Source organism: Myodes glareolus, chromosome 21, assembly GCF_982192425.1.
Source record: "Myodes glareolus chromosome 21, mMyoGla1.1, whole genome shotgun sequence".
In the NCBI taxonomy this organism is placed as follows: domain Eukaryota; kingdom Metazoa; phylum Chordata; class Mammalia; order Rodentia; family Cricetidae; genus Myodes; species Myodes glareolus.
Window position 1 is genome coordinate 50,807,610 of NC_142046.1, and position 15,885 is coordinate 50,823,494.

Below are 15,885 nucleotides of genomic sequence, written 5' to 3' on the forward strand. Positions count from 1 at the left end.
TAGTCTCCTTGATAAAGCATCAGGTGAAGAATAACTGCTCTCGCAATATGCCCCAGGGTCTGTGTGCTTCTCTTGGCAAGGTGAGGCTCATTAACACGTGATGTGTGTGCGTAGATGGCAGAGATCAACCCCTGGCGTTGTTAGGAAATACCTACTTTGATTTTTGAGACTGTGTCTCCCACTGGGGCCTGCAGCTCCTGGCTTAGGTTGCACTGGCTTGTCCGTGAGCCCTAGGAGTCCATCCCTTTCTACATTCTGAGTACTGGAATTACAAGCACAGGCCTTTGTGCCCAGCTTTTTAAGAGGGTTGTGAGAGTTGAACTCAAGGGTTCGTGTTTGTGCAGCAAGCACCTTAGCCATCGGGCTTTATCCCTAGCCTCAGGCAACATTTTAAGCAATAATTCAGAACTAGGGAGCATTAGACACAGTAAGCAAAAGTTTTGTTTTGTTTTGAGACAGGGTCTTTTTGTTTTCTGTAGGGTGGCCTCAAACTCAGAATCCTCTCACCTACTCTGCTCGGATGAGAGGAGTGTGGTATCGCCGATAGCTTAGAAGCAAAAGTTCTAATTTAACAATCTGCAAAATTTTTGCACAAATAGCAGTATAGTGACGCTCTCTACTCTAGAGTTATCTATCGTATACTGTTATGATTCTACTAGTTAGGTATATAACCTATAATATGCATTTTCTTATGATTTATTTCTGTGGGATGCTGGAGAGATGGTTCGTGGGTTAGAGGACTTCTTGCAATTGCAGAGGGCCAGGGTTTGGTTTTCAGTTTTCTCATGGCAGCTCATGGTCATTGTAACTCTGGTTTTAGGGGACCCAACAATGTCTCTCTTCTGGTTTCTGTAGGTTCTGCACACACGTGACGCACACATGTGATGCACACACACATATAAATAAAATTTTAAAAATTATTTCTCAGGCAGGTGGTGGTGGCACATACCTTTAGTCCCAGCACTTGGGAGGCAGAGGCAGGTGGATCTCTGTGAGTTCGAGGCCAGCCTGGTCTACAGAGCGAGTTCCAGGACAGCCAAGGCTGTCTGTTACATAGAGAAACATGGACCCTGGGGCATATCGCAAGAGTAGTTAGTTACTCTTCACTTGGTGCTTTTTCAAAGAGACTGCGGGTTCATTTCCCAGCAGGGCAAAACCACAGACAAAAACCAGAGAGACCACAAAGGTGAGTAGATAAAAAAAAGACAAACAAAAGAAAAAAAAACACGCATGCACGTGTTTGTGGTTTAGTAGCTTGCTCGAGGCTGTGTTAGGTAAGTGACAGAGTGAACTTTAGGCCCCCCAATCAAAGCCTCCTTTGCTTTCTTACTGTGGTATTAAATCGTTGGCCAGACTCTGACCAATTTATTTTTTCTAAATATCACGTGGTGCTCTTCAACAGAATGAAGATTTCCGAAATCTGGAGTGGAGGTTGTGAGGTCCTACACAACCACTACATCAACACTAGGAGGTGGAATTAAACTAAAACCACTCAAAGGAGAACAAGCATGCATTTGTTCAGAGTTTGCTTGGCAAGAGGGCCAATCATCATCACTTGTCCCTCCCAGAGGCTCCAAGCAGGCAGGGACATGAGAAGGGTGTATAAAAATAGAAGAAAAAGGAGAGGAAGAAGCAAGGAGGCGGGGCAAGAGCTGCCTCCACCTCTGCCACCCTAGAAAGCTGATTGGAGGGAGTTGGCTGGGAAAGCCGGGGGTGGGCTACAAACGCCTGTGATCCGTTTTGACATATTTATATTTCCCGGGTTGGTCCAGAAGTGGAAGTGGGGGTAGAAACAGAAGTTGGCTTCCTGGTTGTTCTGGTGCAGTTTCAGCAGAGGTTGTGGCTCGGTTTTCTGCGCTTGGGTGTTCAGAGTTCTCCCATCATGTAAGGTACGGCCACTATGTGTCTGTAGACTCTTTCATTCTTGCAATACTCTAAGAACCACCTTAGTTCTCGCGTTCTCTCAGTTCTTAGTTTACCCTGACCTTTCAGGGTGACAGCCATGGACCATCTTTCAAACCCGATTACCAGTTCCCAGCCTTATGAGGTGCTCCTAAATTCTCCAAAATCTTGCTGATAAAAGCATGTGATTCTTAGCTTTTGTTGCAATAAGAAAGTGGACTTTCACGTGCAGCACAATGGACATCACCAGAAGGCTGGCGGTTGCCCCTTAGAGCCGCTTGAATCTTAGTGCCTGGACTCAAGCCTTGACCCAGGCTACCCCCACTTCTCCTGGAAGCTTCCAGGTTAACTCCTGGTGTGCTAAGCAGCCCCAAGGCTCCTTCCTGCGCGCTCTGTTGGAGGCAGCATGGAGTTTATGAGAAAGCGGCTACTTGTGGCATCTGAAGGCAGCCCTAATCCCAGACCTTAGTTTCGCCGCCTTCTCTGGGCGCTCTCTTCTCCGCACCCCTCGGGCCTGAGCTGGCAGGAGGTCTCCAGGGAGAGAGAAGGTACCCGTGCCCACTCCCCGCCGGCGTCAACTGGGGACTCGGGGTTTATCCCGGAGCGGGCGGTGCGACAGGCGTGAGCGCGCGAGCCGAGTGGGGCTGACCCGAGGACGCGGCCCACCTGCTGCGGGAGCCGGCGCGGGGGGCTGCGGGGGGCTGCGGGCGGAGGCGGGGAGCCGCGGGCCACCGAAGCGGGAGCGCCTTGTGGGCTGGAGCAGCACTAGCAGGCGGCCTCCGCCGCGCCCCGCCGCGCGTTTCCAAAGATGGTCAGAGGGTCGGGAGGCGCCCCCACCCACGCCGGCCGCTAGCCCCGGTCCGCGTCTCCCCAGCCGCCGGCGAGGTAGGTCGGTCGGAGCCGAGCAGCCCGGGAGGGGCCGGCGGAGGGGCGAGCGGGCCGCGCGGGAGACCAGGCCGCCCCCGAGCCCGCGCGCAGCGGAGCGCAGACAATGGCCGTGCGGGGCCGGGTGGGAGGGCGGGCGCGTGGGTCCCGGGGGTGGGGAGGTCGTCCACACCTGCGCTCCCGGCCTGGCTGAGGCCGCGGGCAGCGGCCAACGGTGACGCGCGACACCCCGGAGTCGAACCTTCGCGCGGGGCCCCGGGGCGGGGCGTTCTCCCGGCGGGAACGCGGCCCGGGCCCAGGCGCTAGCGCGGGCTGGAGAGTCAAGCTCGGGGCCGAGCGGCTCTTCTGCTGTCAGCCAGCGGCGGGGCTCAGGGATCCCTTTTCTGAGAGTCTCTCCATCTTGGTGACATCTCGGTGTGCTTTGAAACCGAGAGAGAAGCGCTGGGTTGGGGCCGAGCTGCGGCGGGTTGACCCCCTCGGACACTTGGCCTGCGGAGTGTGAACTCTGAGGAACTGCCAGATTGGGACAGATTGCAGATGATGGGTGATTGGGGGCAGTAAGGATCTTTTAGCAAATGGACAACTGAAAAAATCCAGGGGCCTCATTTAGGGCTCCGAGCTATCCTGAATTTAAATAGACCATCGTATAAATAGTTCAGCACGTTTTGCATATGGTGTTTGGGTGACTGGATTCAGTTTGGTTTTGGAATACGCCTGATGTCATCAACGTCTGATGATTGGAATATTTAACGTTAATAATTAGCGGTCCCACACAAGACTGAAAACGTTTTTGTTTATGTCTATTGCAGCCATGGCTCTGAAAGGACAAGAAGATTACATTTATCTTTTCAAGGATTCAGCGCATCCAGTCGATTTTCTGGATGCATTCAGAACATTTTATTTGGATGGATTATTTACTGATATTACCCTTCAGTGCCCTTCGGGTATAATCTTCCATTGTCACCGAGTCGTTTTAGCTGCCTGCAGCAATTATTTTAAGGCCATGTTCACAGCGGACATGAAAGAAAAATTTAAAAGTAAAATCAAACTGTTTGGCATCCACCATGACATCTTGGAAGGCCTTGTAAATTATGCATATACTTCCCAAATTGAGATAACTAAAAGAAATGTACAAAGCCTTCTCGAAGCAGCCGATCTGCTGCAGTTCCTTTCGGTCAAGAAGGCTTGCGAGCAGTTCTTGGTTAGGCACCTGGATATTGATAACTGTATCGGGATGCACTCCTTTGCAGAATTTCACGTGTGTTCAGAACTAGAGAAGGAATCCCGAAGAATCCTGTGCTCACGGTTTAAGGAAGTGTGGCAGCAAGAAGAATTTCTCGAAATCAGCCTTGAAAAGTTTCTCTTTATCTTGTCCAGAAAGAATCTCAACGTCTGGAAGGAAGAAGCTGTCATAGAGCCGGTCATTAAGTGGACTGCGCATGATGTAGAGAATCGAATCGAATGCCTGTGTAATCTGCTAAGCTATATCAACATAGATGTAGACCCAGTGTACTTAAAGACAGCTTTAGGCCTTCAGAGAAGCTGCCTGCTAACTGAAAATAAGATACGTTCCCTCATCTACAATGCCTTGAACCCCATGCATAGAGAGATTTCCCAGAGGTCCACAGCCACCATGTATATCATTGGAGGCTATTACTGGCATCCTTTATCAGAGGTTCACATATGGGATCCTCTGACAAATGTTTGGATTCAGGGAGCAGAAATACCAGATTATACCAGGGAGAGTTACGGTGTTACATGCTTAGGACCCAACATTTATGTAACTGGAGGGTACAGGACAGACAACATAGACGCTCTTGACACAGTGTGGATCTATAACAGCGAGAGTGACGAGTGGACCGAAGGCTTGCCCATGCTCAACGCCAGGTATTACCACTGCGCAGTCACCCTGGGGGGCTGCGTCTATGCTCTAGGTGGTTATAGGAAAGGGGCTCCCGCAGAAGAAGCTGAGTTCTATGATCCGCTGAAAGAGAAGTGGCTTCCCATCGCAAACATGATTAAAGGTAAGTGTAGCTTTGACTGGTCCCGTGGTTCTACACGCTCAAGGTCAGGCCGCAGTCTACTCTCCAGGAGAAGCAATCTTAGGAAGACCGCAGCACACTGAGAGATTCCGGAGGAACTACAGCAGGAGATTACACAAGCAATTTGGCCCAGCATTGTCTGGGTAAAAACAGTCCCCAGCTTGTCTGGACTTAAAGAAAGCTGCCCAAAAAAACTGTCCGTAGAGTGCCTACCTTCCACACGCTAAGCCTGGGTTTCATCCCCAGCTCCATTTAAACTGGCCTGGTGGCTCACGCCTATGGTCCCAGCACTCAGGAAGGAGAGACAAGACAATCAGAAGTCCTGGTTCATTATCAGCTATGTAGTGAGTTCAAGGCCAGCATGGCCTACATAAGACTCCATCTTTAAAATTTTTTAATGAAGTGGCGTAAAGTGTTTTAATGTGAGTAAGGAAATAGTATAATTCATGCTCCTCCTTACATCATCCTTCTAGATCCTACTTCTGGTCTTAATTTGTATCCAGTTCAGACTGACCTGACTACCTTTGTTAATTCATGGTTTTGCTTTTTATTTGCTCTTAAAATGTTTTTTTTTTTCAATTCTGCTTTGTTTTTACTTTATTTTATCTTATTTTTTGAGACAAAGTCTCACTATGTAGCCATGGCTGGCCTGGAACTTGCTATATACACCAAGCTGGCCTCAAATTCAGCGATCCTACCTCTGCATCCCAAGTGCTGGGTTTAAAGGTGTGCACCGCCACATCTGGTATCAATCCACTTTTCAATAGCCAGCTTTTCCCCCTTAGAATATACTGATCATCTCTATGAGGTCTCTTACTAAAACTTTGTAAGGCTAATAATCCCTTCAGGATGTAACATTGTACGTTCTCCTGAGAACCAGAGACACACAACCCGTGCTTTTGGGATGCAGGCTTCTTGCCAAATAAAGAAAGGACAGAGACGAAGTTGTCTTACTTCCTGTGGCCACAGAGCCAAGCACACTGAATCCCAGAGTCTGCCTGATAAACACTGTATTTTTGAGATTAGTTAGCCTAGCTCTTCTTTCCCTCAGGGCTGGGGGAAGAGGTCTTAAAAAGAAACAAAACAAACAAACAAACAAACAAAAAAACCAGCTGGTAGATTCTTAACAAGCTGGTGTCATTTTGTCCTGAATTTTTCTTCCCAGGCCTTTCTGTTGCTTTTTTAACACTGGTGAGGGTGTGGGAATGTGACCCGAACCAGAAATTGACCTGATGTGATTCTTGGATGACAAGCCGGAAGCTTAGAGGCAGATGGTCTTGTGATCACACACTGCCTCTGAAGTCAAAGTGCCTGGTTCCCAGCTCTGACTTTCTGTGCTGAACTTGGGCGAGTGATTTGGTCCCTCTGCCCAGGTTTTCCATCTGTCTGACAGGGAGAGCAGCATCACCTAGCTGGGGTTCTTGAGAAAGCTGAAGGACCTTGTGCATATAGCCCACTGGGAGTAGAGGGCTGCACTCGGAAAGCCTTGGTACTGGGCCTGCTTTTCACAGGCAGTTGCATGTGTGTGGGGGACGGGGAGAAGAGAGCAGAGAGCCTGCTACTGTCTAGGGTTTTTTTGGCTTTACCTGAATGTACCTAGGGTTTGCTGATTGAGAGGCCGATCCTGACCATTCAGACTCCTCTGCCACTGAAGAAACAAGCCAGGTTCAAGTACATTAGCAGCAGTTGTAAACCTGCAGGTTTATTGTTTTTATTTCTCAATGATAACAACTCACAGATTTTATAGATAATATATCTTTGAGGATGGAAATGTGTCACTCTGTTGAAAATCTGATGAGGAGTTATATTTGAAACTGCTTTCTGGGGGTGGGGTGGAGTACTAGCCATGTGTAGCTATTGGGAAAGAAAGCCCTATGCTTTTACCTGAGCCTTGGCGGAATGGGAAATCTCTGTACTCTGCCATTTTTATCCAAATGCCAGCTGGCGTTTGAAATCACAGAGATTCATTCTCTTGTTTTTTGAGACAGTGTCTTGCTATGTAGCCCAGGCTGTCCTCAAACCCACCGTCTTCTGGCCTCAGTCTCGTAGATGTTGGGATCACTAGTGTGAATCACAGACAGGAGCAGACGTGTATTGACTTTCATTTGAAAACGTGATTTCTGCCTAGGCGACCCAGGAGAGGGTAGCACGCAGATCCAGCTCCTGCAACTTTGTTTGTCCTATTCTGATGAGTGAGCTTATGCCAAAAATTTACTTTCCCATTTTCCAGTAGAAAGAATAATGTTATGTTTTCTCAGTTGGTTTTCAGTACATTCTGAAGTTAAGTAACACCTTTTCTGGTTAGGTAAACTGGATTTGAGTAGAGTCAAATTTCGGTTTCATTTCCTTTGGGGGAGGGCATTTAGGAATATGATATACAGAGGAGAAATTGGCTTCTTTGGGACCCCCAGGTCTTTCTTTTTCATTATAACTACCTTGCTTGTAAACCCACTTTTCCTCTGAAGTAGAGATCAACAAGGAGATGCACCTGCGCAGGACGCGTTAACAGTGCTAGTCAGAGTTGGCTGAAAGGCTGAAAACTGTGTGTTGTCAAGGAAAATGAGCCGCCCTTCTTGCCTGGCCCAACCTGTTTCACCTCCTCATTTTTCTGTGGCTTCAAAGTCTCCCAGTTTTCCCAGTTCAGGACTCAGAATCGCCTGGTTTGTCTTGTCATTGAAGCCTGTCTGCTTGACCCATCTCTCACCCCTGCCCTTCCCTTCACACCCAAAGCACCGGCTAGTCCTTATGTGAGTTGGTACCTGCATCTTTCTGAGTCCTCTCCTTCCTTTCCAGTCTCTTCCTGCCTCTGTTTATAAACCTGAAATGTCCTGCCGAATGTAGCCCAGATGTAGCGTCAACTTACGTTCCGTCCTAAATTCTCGTGTGACGACTCCCGTTGTGCTCGCCTCCTCGGCATTGCCTAATGTGCCTCTGTGGGGCTTTGCTCTGCGCACAGCAGCTTCACCTTCCTCTGCTGGCCGGAGACCTAACCACCAGGCCCAGGGCAAATCATGTCCCCTGTGCTGTGAGTTCTCCAGTCTGAAGCCATGCCTCTCTGATCTGACAGATAATGTTAGCATCTCTCTCTCTATGGTATTTCCCCCCTCCTCTAACTATGCGCTAATGGTTTGTACTCCTAAAAGAGCCCAAGAAGCCTCCCTTTTTCTCTCTTACCCCTCAGCACCTCACACGGTGCTTTTGCATTCATCTTCCCTGATAACAAAGACAACAAAAAAGCATGAACAATCTAAGATGTGGTTTTAATTGGCATACAGGTGTGGGAAATGCTACTGCCTGTGTCCTGCATGAAGTCATCTATGTCATTGGCGGCCACTGTGGCTACCGAGGAAGCTGCACCTATGACAAGGTGCAGAGCTACAATTCAGACATCAACGAATGGAGCCTCATTACCGCTAGCCCACACCCAGGTAATAAGAATCCTTTTTCAAGTATATAACTCTCATCTTTAGGATTGTCGGGACAATGCGTAGAGATTACAGTTGGGCAAGTGTTTCTTCTCTTTTAGAAGCATGCTCGTTCTGCATTCCGGGACTGTCAAACACCTGTTCCTAGATATGCAGAGCCCTGTCTATGTGCTTTCTTAACAGTCATGTAGGAAAGTATTGTCTATCAAAGGAGATGCCTTGTTTCTGTGACGTGAGTGTGTGTGTGTGTGTGTGTGTGTACGTGTGCGTGTAGGCTAGAAGAGGGCCTCAGTTGCCTCACCTTATCTTTTGAGACAGAGTTGCTCTCTGAACCTGGAGCTTACCTACTTGGCTGGACTGGCTGTCTGGCAAGTCCCTATGGTTGTCCTGTCACCACGTTCCCTTGCTGGGATTTTAGGCATGCTTGTTAAGCCCAGCATTTGACATGAGCGCTGGAGGTCTGAACTCGAGGCCTCACACTTGGATGTCAAGCGCTTTATCCACTGAGCTAGGTCCTTGGCTCCTTTTTGCTGTCTTTTATTCTTAACCTATTTCAGAGTGTTGGGAGTAGAGTCCGGGGATTAAAAACTTGCGGTTAGCATGGGTTAGGCCCTGGTTCAGCTCCACTGGGGAGAAGGGAATATGCAGACTGTTACAGTTATGCCATGTGTTTAAGAGTTTGCATTTGGATGAACTCTCATCACTTCACCTTACTATTTTGAACCACTTTTTTTCTACAGGCTTTCCAGGGGTCACTGTAGAGGGAAATTAAAATCTGAAAGCTTGAGATATCTGTCAGTAGCTACCAACACTGAGTGCACACTGTGTAGGTTAGGAATTGTCTAAGTCCTTCACATGCATCACTATCTTCCATTCTGAAATTGTGTGCATAGGGGTTGTTTGTCATTGATTCTCGTATTTGGAAATGAGGGGAAGGAGTCAGTAACTTAGAAAACTTTTCCACAATCACATTTGGAAAGCGGTGGCCCAGGACCCACGCTCTGCCCGTCTTGATTCCATCATCTGCGATGTGATTGCTGAGTACCCAGCTTCAGCTTTCTGGAGCAGCCGTTCTTGCTGCCTTCCCATGTAGCTGCTCCCGCATCTCTCCTGAGTCTGGTGCTGCTTCTGTGGATGCTGACATCTTCACATGAGAGAAGACTTCGGCTGCAGGCTCCCTGGCTCTGACATTGGTCTTAGTAGTCCAGACATGTTGTCTAGTCTAGATAATACTCCATCACTTTCTGTTGCGAACAATGAAATCATAATGGAAAGTAATAATAGTAGTACTTTCTGACCAATGGCTAATATTTACTCGGATTGACCAGGCACGCTATTTCAATAATTTCCCATGTATTAATCTGTTTATGTTTGTCAACTTTACAATATTGCAATGAAATGCCTGAGGCAGCGAACTTAGTTAGAAAAGGTTTGTTTAGTTCACAGTGTGAGGTTCTTTTCCAAGACTGGGTGCCACTTTGGTCTGGTCTCTGATGAGAGCGTGTCCGTTGGGGGACACTACCCATATTCAAACCATAGCACTATATATTTATTTATTTGTTGTGTGTGGTGTGGTGTACATGCTCGTGTGTGGGGTATGTGTGTGGTGTACATGCTCATGTGTGGGGTATGTGTGTCCACACTGTGTGTGGTGTACATGCTCGTGTGTGGGGTATGTGTGTCCACACTGTGTGGTGTACATGCTCATGTGTGGGGTATGTGTGTCCACACTGTGTGTGGTGTACATGCTCGTGTGTGGGGTATGTGTGTGTCCACACTATGTATGGTGTACATGTATTTCACCTGCCAAGCCATCTTCCCAACGCCCTGCCATGTTTGAACCTTTTAGGAATCCTGTGAGTTAGGATGGTACTGTTGCTAACTGGTTTGCTCAAAGTCAGCTATCTAATGTTTGTTAGAAATGAGGTTTAGCCCAAGTAGCCTGCCTAGGGCCCATGCTCTCCGTCGTTACCCCCGTTTTAAACACCATGTTAAATCCTGAGTCCCATATTAATCTGTTTATTTTGTGGTCAGACTTATCTTTCCAAAACTCAATACTTGAAAAATCAGATTTACAATTTAGAAAGAAGACAGCCAGGCAGCAGTGGTGCAAGCCTTTAATCCCAGCACTCAGAGAGTTAAAGCTGGTGAATCTCTGAGTTTGAGGCTAGCCTGGTCAACAGAGAGAGTTCAGAAACAGTCAAGAACTACAAAAAGAAACCCTGTCTTGAAAAGAACAAAATAAAATGAACCCCCCCAGTTTAGAAAAAAATAGAATGAACAACAACAAAACAATTAGAAAGCAGTTGTTTTCACTAATATATTTAATGTGCATGATGCAGGGGGTTTGTAAAGGTTTTCTTAAGATAAGCCTCTCCACTGACACAAATAGTTCCAATCACACCAAATTAAACCAAATAAAAGATGCCCATGTTTAATGCACTGCTCCCAGGTGGCCCCGGGAAAGCATGGAGAGGGAAGAAGAGGGGCGGGGAAGACCATGCAAAGCCCAGAGACCACGTGGTCATTCTCTGGGGGCAGTTTAAGTAGCCTGTGGAAGAGGTCTTGACCTTCCCTGGGGAGTGGTTACCGGTTGGGCTTTCTCGGAGTTGGAGTTTGGACTAAGGCAACTCCCAGGGGAGTGGGGCTTGAAATGGAGTTGGGGTGAAGCCCCCAGGCAAACAATCCAGACTTTTTGTGTAAAGGGGTGTTAGGGAGCTGGGGGTGATGCTTCCGACCAAACAGGGGTCACTTTTAAAATAAGTGTCCTAGGACTGGAGAGCTGGCCCAGAGGGTAAGAGCGCTTGCAGAGGACTCTGTGGGCTCCAGCCACGCACAAGTTCCACATATGTACATAGATGCAGACACACATAGACACAAAGTAAAAATTAATTTTAAAAAATAAAAAAATAAGTGTTCCATAAAGTCAGTGAGTTGCATACGGCTTATTAGATACTTGAAAAAGAGTCTAAAAGGCAATATTACTTAAGTCTAGTGTTAGAAGGCACATGAAATTGAAATTCAGCCCCCCCCAATATAGTATAAGTCAATAGAAATGTACAGTTGTAGTTGTGAAGTTTTTATTTATATTAAACTTTTCCTGATGAGATAATTTTTAAAGATACTAATTAGCACCTTGCACAGAATGATGTTTTTGGCTGCCACAGTGCTTAAACTAGTTTTGACTGGCTTGTTACCAAAATTTAAAATTCAGAAGATTCCAAACAAAAATCGTGGTTCGGGGCCTTTAAAAAAAAAAAAAGTGGTAAGTTCTGGCAACGTGACAGTATTCCCTCCTGGCAGCAGAGATGGAAGCCAGGGAGTAGCTGCCCTGGTTAGCTGAGGCTTATGTTTTCCTCACCACGGTGCTTCCAATTCTGCTCACATCCCAGACTGAAGCACTTGTGTGTTGTTTTCCCTGCCCCTGGCCTGCCTCATATCATGATACTTAGAAGAGCCAGCAGACGGAGAGAAACGAAATGAAAACTCTCTGATGGTCTAGGTGAGGTGGGTCCCACAGGGCCCTGATCCCCACAGCAACCTTCTGCTGGGGGACGTCTTCCGTGATGGCCGAGTGTGGTAGCCTTGAACCCTAGCGCTTGGATGTCTGCTTTTCTCACCTGTGCCCCCGGCTAGACTGCAGTGTGCGGGAAGCGAGCCAGACCATCCTCGGAAGCAAGTGGTAGCTGACACTTCAGGCAGTCAGTCCTTGGTCTCAGGGTTGTGGAGACCTTGGGAAACCTCCACCAGTTCCTTAGTATCATGTCCTGTCAGGAGGACTCTGCTGCTGTCATCTAGAACGCTGACAGCTGTCAAGAGTGACAATGGATGTCAACAAAGAGCTCCACATGCTGGGCAATTCCCAGAAAGACGGTGGTGTGAGGGGTGGGCTTCTTGTCGTCCTGCAGAGCCCTCTTAGGAGTCAGCATCAATGGTGATTATCCCCTGGGGGCTAATGGCCCAGCAGTGGGAACAGAAAACTGAGTCGGTTGTCAGGGATTGAATTTTAAGCCCCAGTGTACAACAGAGGGTGACAGAATCTAAATGTCACCATGTCTCTATTTTTGTGTTCTGAATTGCAGAGTTATTATACCCAATGTATGATAGCCTTTTTGTTATCAGAATTAAAATTTTGCTCTTTTCTTTTTTTTTTTTTCCATCCAAAAAGAATATGGATTGTGCTCAGTTCCGTTTGAAAACAAGCTCTATTTAGTTGGTGGACAGACTACCATTACAGAGTGCTATGACCCAGAACAAAACGAGTGGAGAGAGACGGCGGCCATGATGGAGAGGAGGATGGAGTGCGGGGCTGTCATCATGAACGGATGCATCTATGTCACCGGCGGGTACTCCTACTCGAAGGGGACGTATCTCCAGAGCATTGAAAAGTATGACCCAGATCTTAATAAGTGGGAAATAGTGGGCAATCTCCCCAGTGCTATGCGGTCTCATGGGTGTGTTTGTGTGTATAATGTCTGATTGCGTCCGCCGACCTAACCAGATCATCACTTGGGGCACAGTAAAAGGAGTGCAGAGTTTGGCGTGCCTTGTTACTATGATTTGGCACATGCTAGGGCATTGGAAATTTTTAATTCTAACTCTGCACGATTCCCAGACCCAGTGATGTGTGGGAATAACATAAGATAAATGTTACATATGCGTGTATGCCATTTAATTAAGAGAGCTAACCCCTCCTAGAATCTCTGGAGTGTCTGACACTCGGTAAAGGTGGGACACCTTTGTACTGAATCTTCTCTTCCTGGTAGCATCAACACTGGGTATAAGTCAGAATCATTTGTGCCGTGTTAGGAATGTCTGTTAAGAACCTACCGTATAGCTGGTACGGTGGCGCATGCCTTTAGTCCCAGCACTTGGGAGGCAGGGACAGACGGATCTCTAAGTTCAAGGACATCAGGGCCAGCCTGGTCTAACTGGCAAGTTCGAGATCAGCCAAGGCCGCAGTAAGAACCTGTCTTTCAAAGCCTATGAGGTACCTGTGTATAGTACAGGTCTCCAGCTGGCAGGAATTTGAAATGTAAAGAGGGAACCTTCTCTACCTCTACAAAACTAACACTCTAAAATGCTCCCCTTTAGAATTCCTCAGAGTGCGGATTTACTTACCGTCTTTCCCCTTTGCGGTGTACATAATTTATTGCTAGTATTCTTTAGTTACTATCAGAGCTGTACTAAACACTGTACAAAAGATTGTTCAAAGAGTTTACAACGCAATTTAAAAGAGTTGTAAACTGAGAGAAAATAGTCAAATATTTGCTGATGCTAAGGGCTGTGTTTAGTTTTCAGCTTAGGTATAAATTGCTAGTTTAGGCGTCTGGCTTAAGCATGCTGGAAAACCCTCTTTATAGTTAAATGTCTGCATATAAAGTTGGATCCACAGCCAGAGAGCATGTAGAACAGTGGGGATGCAGTAGAAAATGCATCGACGAGAAGATTTCGCATTCACTCTCCAGCACTGCCGCTGACCAGACTTTGTGACTTTACTCTCTGAACCCGTCCGTGACTAGAGCTTCCTGGCCTAGTCATATATATACATATACACTGGCACTTTCAGACACAGATCTGTCTAGATCAAAAGCCCCTCAACACCTGAAATCAGATGAGCCCTGTGTGACCTATGGACCAGATATTCCCCTTTCCAGCTTCCTCTGTGTGCCTGTGGGCACCTCCACATGTGCCCTAACTTAGGGGAGGGGAGCACTACTTCACCCAAACCTGAGTGGGCTGTGGGATCATCTGCCCCACACAGGTTGGGTTTATTGTTTTGTTTTTTAAGAGATAATACTTATTTTTTATTTTAAATAAAACTACTTGTGATTTAAAAAAAAAAACTTTTAAGAAGACTATTTAATACTTATGTCAGATAGCATTTTAAATAGATACAACCCTTTGGAGTTGCTATATGGTACTTTTTTTTTTTTTATAAAGAGTCATAAAAGTGACCATACTGGGCTAGTGAGATGACTCAGTGGGTCAGAGTGCTCACTCTGCGGGCCTGAGACCTGCATCTAATTCTCAGAACCCACTGTGGAAGGAGAGCACGGACTCCGGAAAGCTGCCCTCTGCCTTCCACATGTGTGCTGTGTGCCACATGTATGCACACACACACACACACACACACACACACACACAATGGAAGTGAATTTTAAAATTTTTAAAGGACTGTGTTCTCTGCCCTGTGAGCTCCCATTATTTTTAAACTAGAGAATGATGAAAATATAAATGCATGAGAATGTTTATGTCTGCATTATAACGAGTAGCAACAATGTGAAGAATTCTATGTTAAAGAAAGTGTGCTAATGAAATGGTGGCGTATATAGCCATGAGCATCACTATGTGGAAGACGGTAGAAGTGTGACGTGTCTGTGCTCAGTCAGAGAAGCACGGTGCAAACTGGGATTCACACGAGGATTGCCTCTGTAAAGCCTTTATGCATGCGGAAGGTGACGTGCTCAATAAACTCAAGGTGTTAGTGTAAGGAGATGCGGACTGGTTTGAAATTTATTGAATTTTTTTCTTTGTATTTTCAATAAAAATAAATAAGTCACTGTATTTGTGGTGAAGACTGTTTAAGTTTGAGCCAACTGGGTTGAAGCAGTCTGACTCAATGAAACAAATTACAGAACATTAAGATCTGTAATTTTAATTGTAGGCTATTTTACTGTTTCCTCAAGGACATTTAACAGTTAACGCTGGAAAAATAATGCGTTTCCCAGTAGTGTTTTACAGTGTGCTTTGTGGAGCCACTGAGGACAAATCAGTCACTTTCCCCACCTTTGCCCGCTCATCTGCATTCAGTGGGTGCTTAGCTCCGCCTTCACAGGGAATTCCTTCCTTATACACAAGATGTCTTTTGTGACAGCAAGTCTCCTGCTGGGCCTAAGAGCAGGCCCTAGTCTTGTTTTCAGTACTGTCAATGGCCAGTCACTGCACACATGTGCAGTGTACAGTGTACAGTAGTCACTGCAGTACTGCACACGTGTACAGTGTACAGTAGTCACTGCAGTACTGCACACGTGTACAGTGTACAGTAGTCACTGCAGTACTGCACACGTGTACAGTGTACAGTAGTCACTGCAGTACTGCACATGTGTATGGTGTACAGTAGTCACTGCAGTACTGCACACGTGTATGGTGTACAGTAGAGTCATTGTAGCACTGTACACGTGTATGGTGTACCGTAGTCACTGCAGTACTGCACACGTGTACAGTGTACCGTAGTCACTGCAGTACTGCACACGTGTACAGTGTACCGTAGTCACTGCAGTACTGCACACGTGTACGGTGTACAGTAGTCACTGCAGTACTGCACACGTGTATGGTGTACAGTAGTCACTGCAGTACTGCACACGTGTATGGTTTACAGTAGAGTCATTGTAGCACTGTACACATGTATAGTGTACAATAGTCATTGCAGTACTGTACATGTGTACAGTGTACAATAGTATCGTTTTCACAGACAGTGCTTTCTGCAGGTTTTTGACAGATCTTAAAATGGTGTGTGATGGGGACCTTTCATTTACAGCTTCTTTAGTAATCCTTTCGGCTACAATGATTTGCATGTGAAGGAAGGGTTGAGAAAGTACACACATTTCTGTCAGCTGCCCCAACTTTCA

At 46.7% G+C, this 15,885-nt stretch overlaps 1 protein-coding gene across 3 annotated transcripts; it reads left to right on the top strand.

Annotated features, from left to right (window-relative positions):
• The first annotated feature begins 1,719 nt into the window (after positions 1–1,719).
• On the top strand, positions 1,720–14,821 carry Klhl23 (kelch like family member 23). Of its 3 annotated transcripts, none has more exons than XM_048426065.3 (4): positions 1,720–1,889; positions 3,597–4,811; positions 8,105–8,257; positions 12,423–14,821. In XM_048426065.3, exons 2-4 carry the CDS (start codon positions 3,599–3,601, stop codon positions 12,731–12,733), a joined length of 1,677 nt encoding a protein of 558 aa, XP_048282022.2. In that variant the 5' UTR covers positions 1,720–1,889; positions 3,597–3,598; the 3' UTR covers positions 12,734–14,821. The 3 variants fall into 3 exon arrangements, with proteins under 3 accessions (XP_048282022.2, XP_048282023.2, XP_085537116.2); XM_048426066.3 differs by lacking the exon at positions 1,720–1,889 and adding an exon at positions 2,241–2,450; XM_085680990.2 differs by lacking the exon at positions 1,720–1,889 and adding an exon at positions 2,691–2,787.
• The last annotated feature ends 1,064 nt before the right edge of the window (positions 14,822–15,885 follow it).

Bases quoted from the DNA above. Each gene is read 5' to 3' on its own strand.
- Klhl23 (XM_048426065.3), top strand. From the start codon at position 3,599: ATGGCTCTGAAAGGACAAGAAGATTACATTTATCTTTTCAAGGATTCA. The intron at 4,812-8,104 runs GTAAGTGTAGCT...ATTGGCATACAG, and splicing joins CATCGCAAACATGATTAAAG to GTGTGGGAAATGCTACTGCC. The intron at 8,258-12,422 runs GTAATAAGAATC...CCATCCAAAAAG, and splicing joins TACCGCTAGCCCACACCCAG to AATATGGATTGTGCTCAGTT.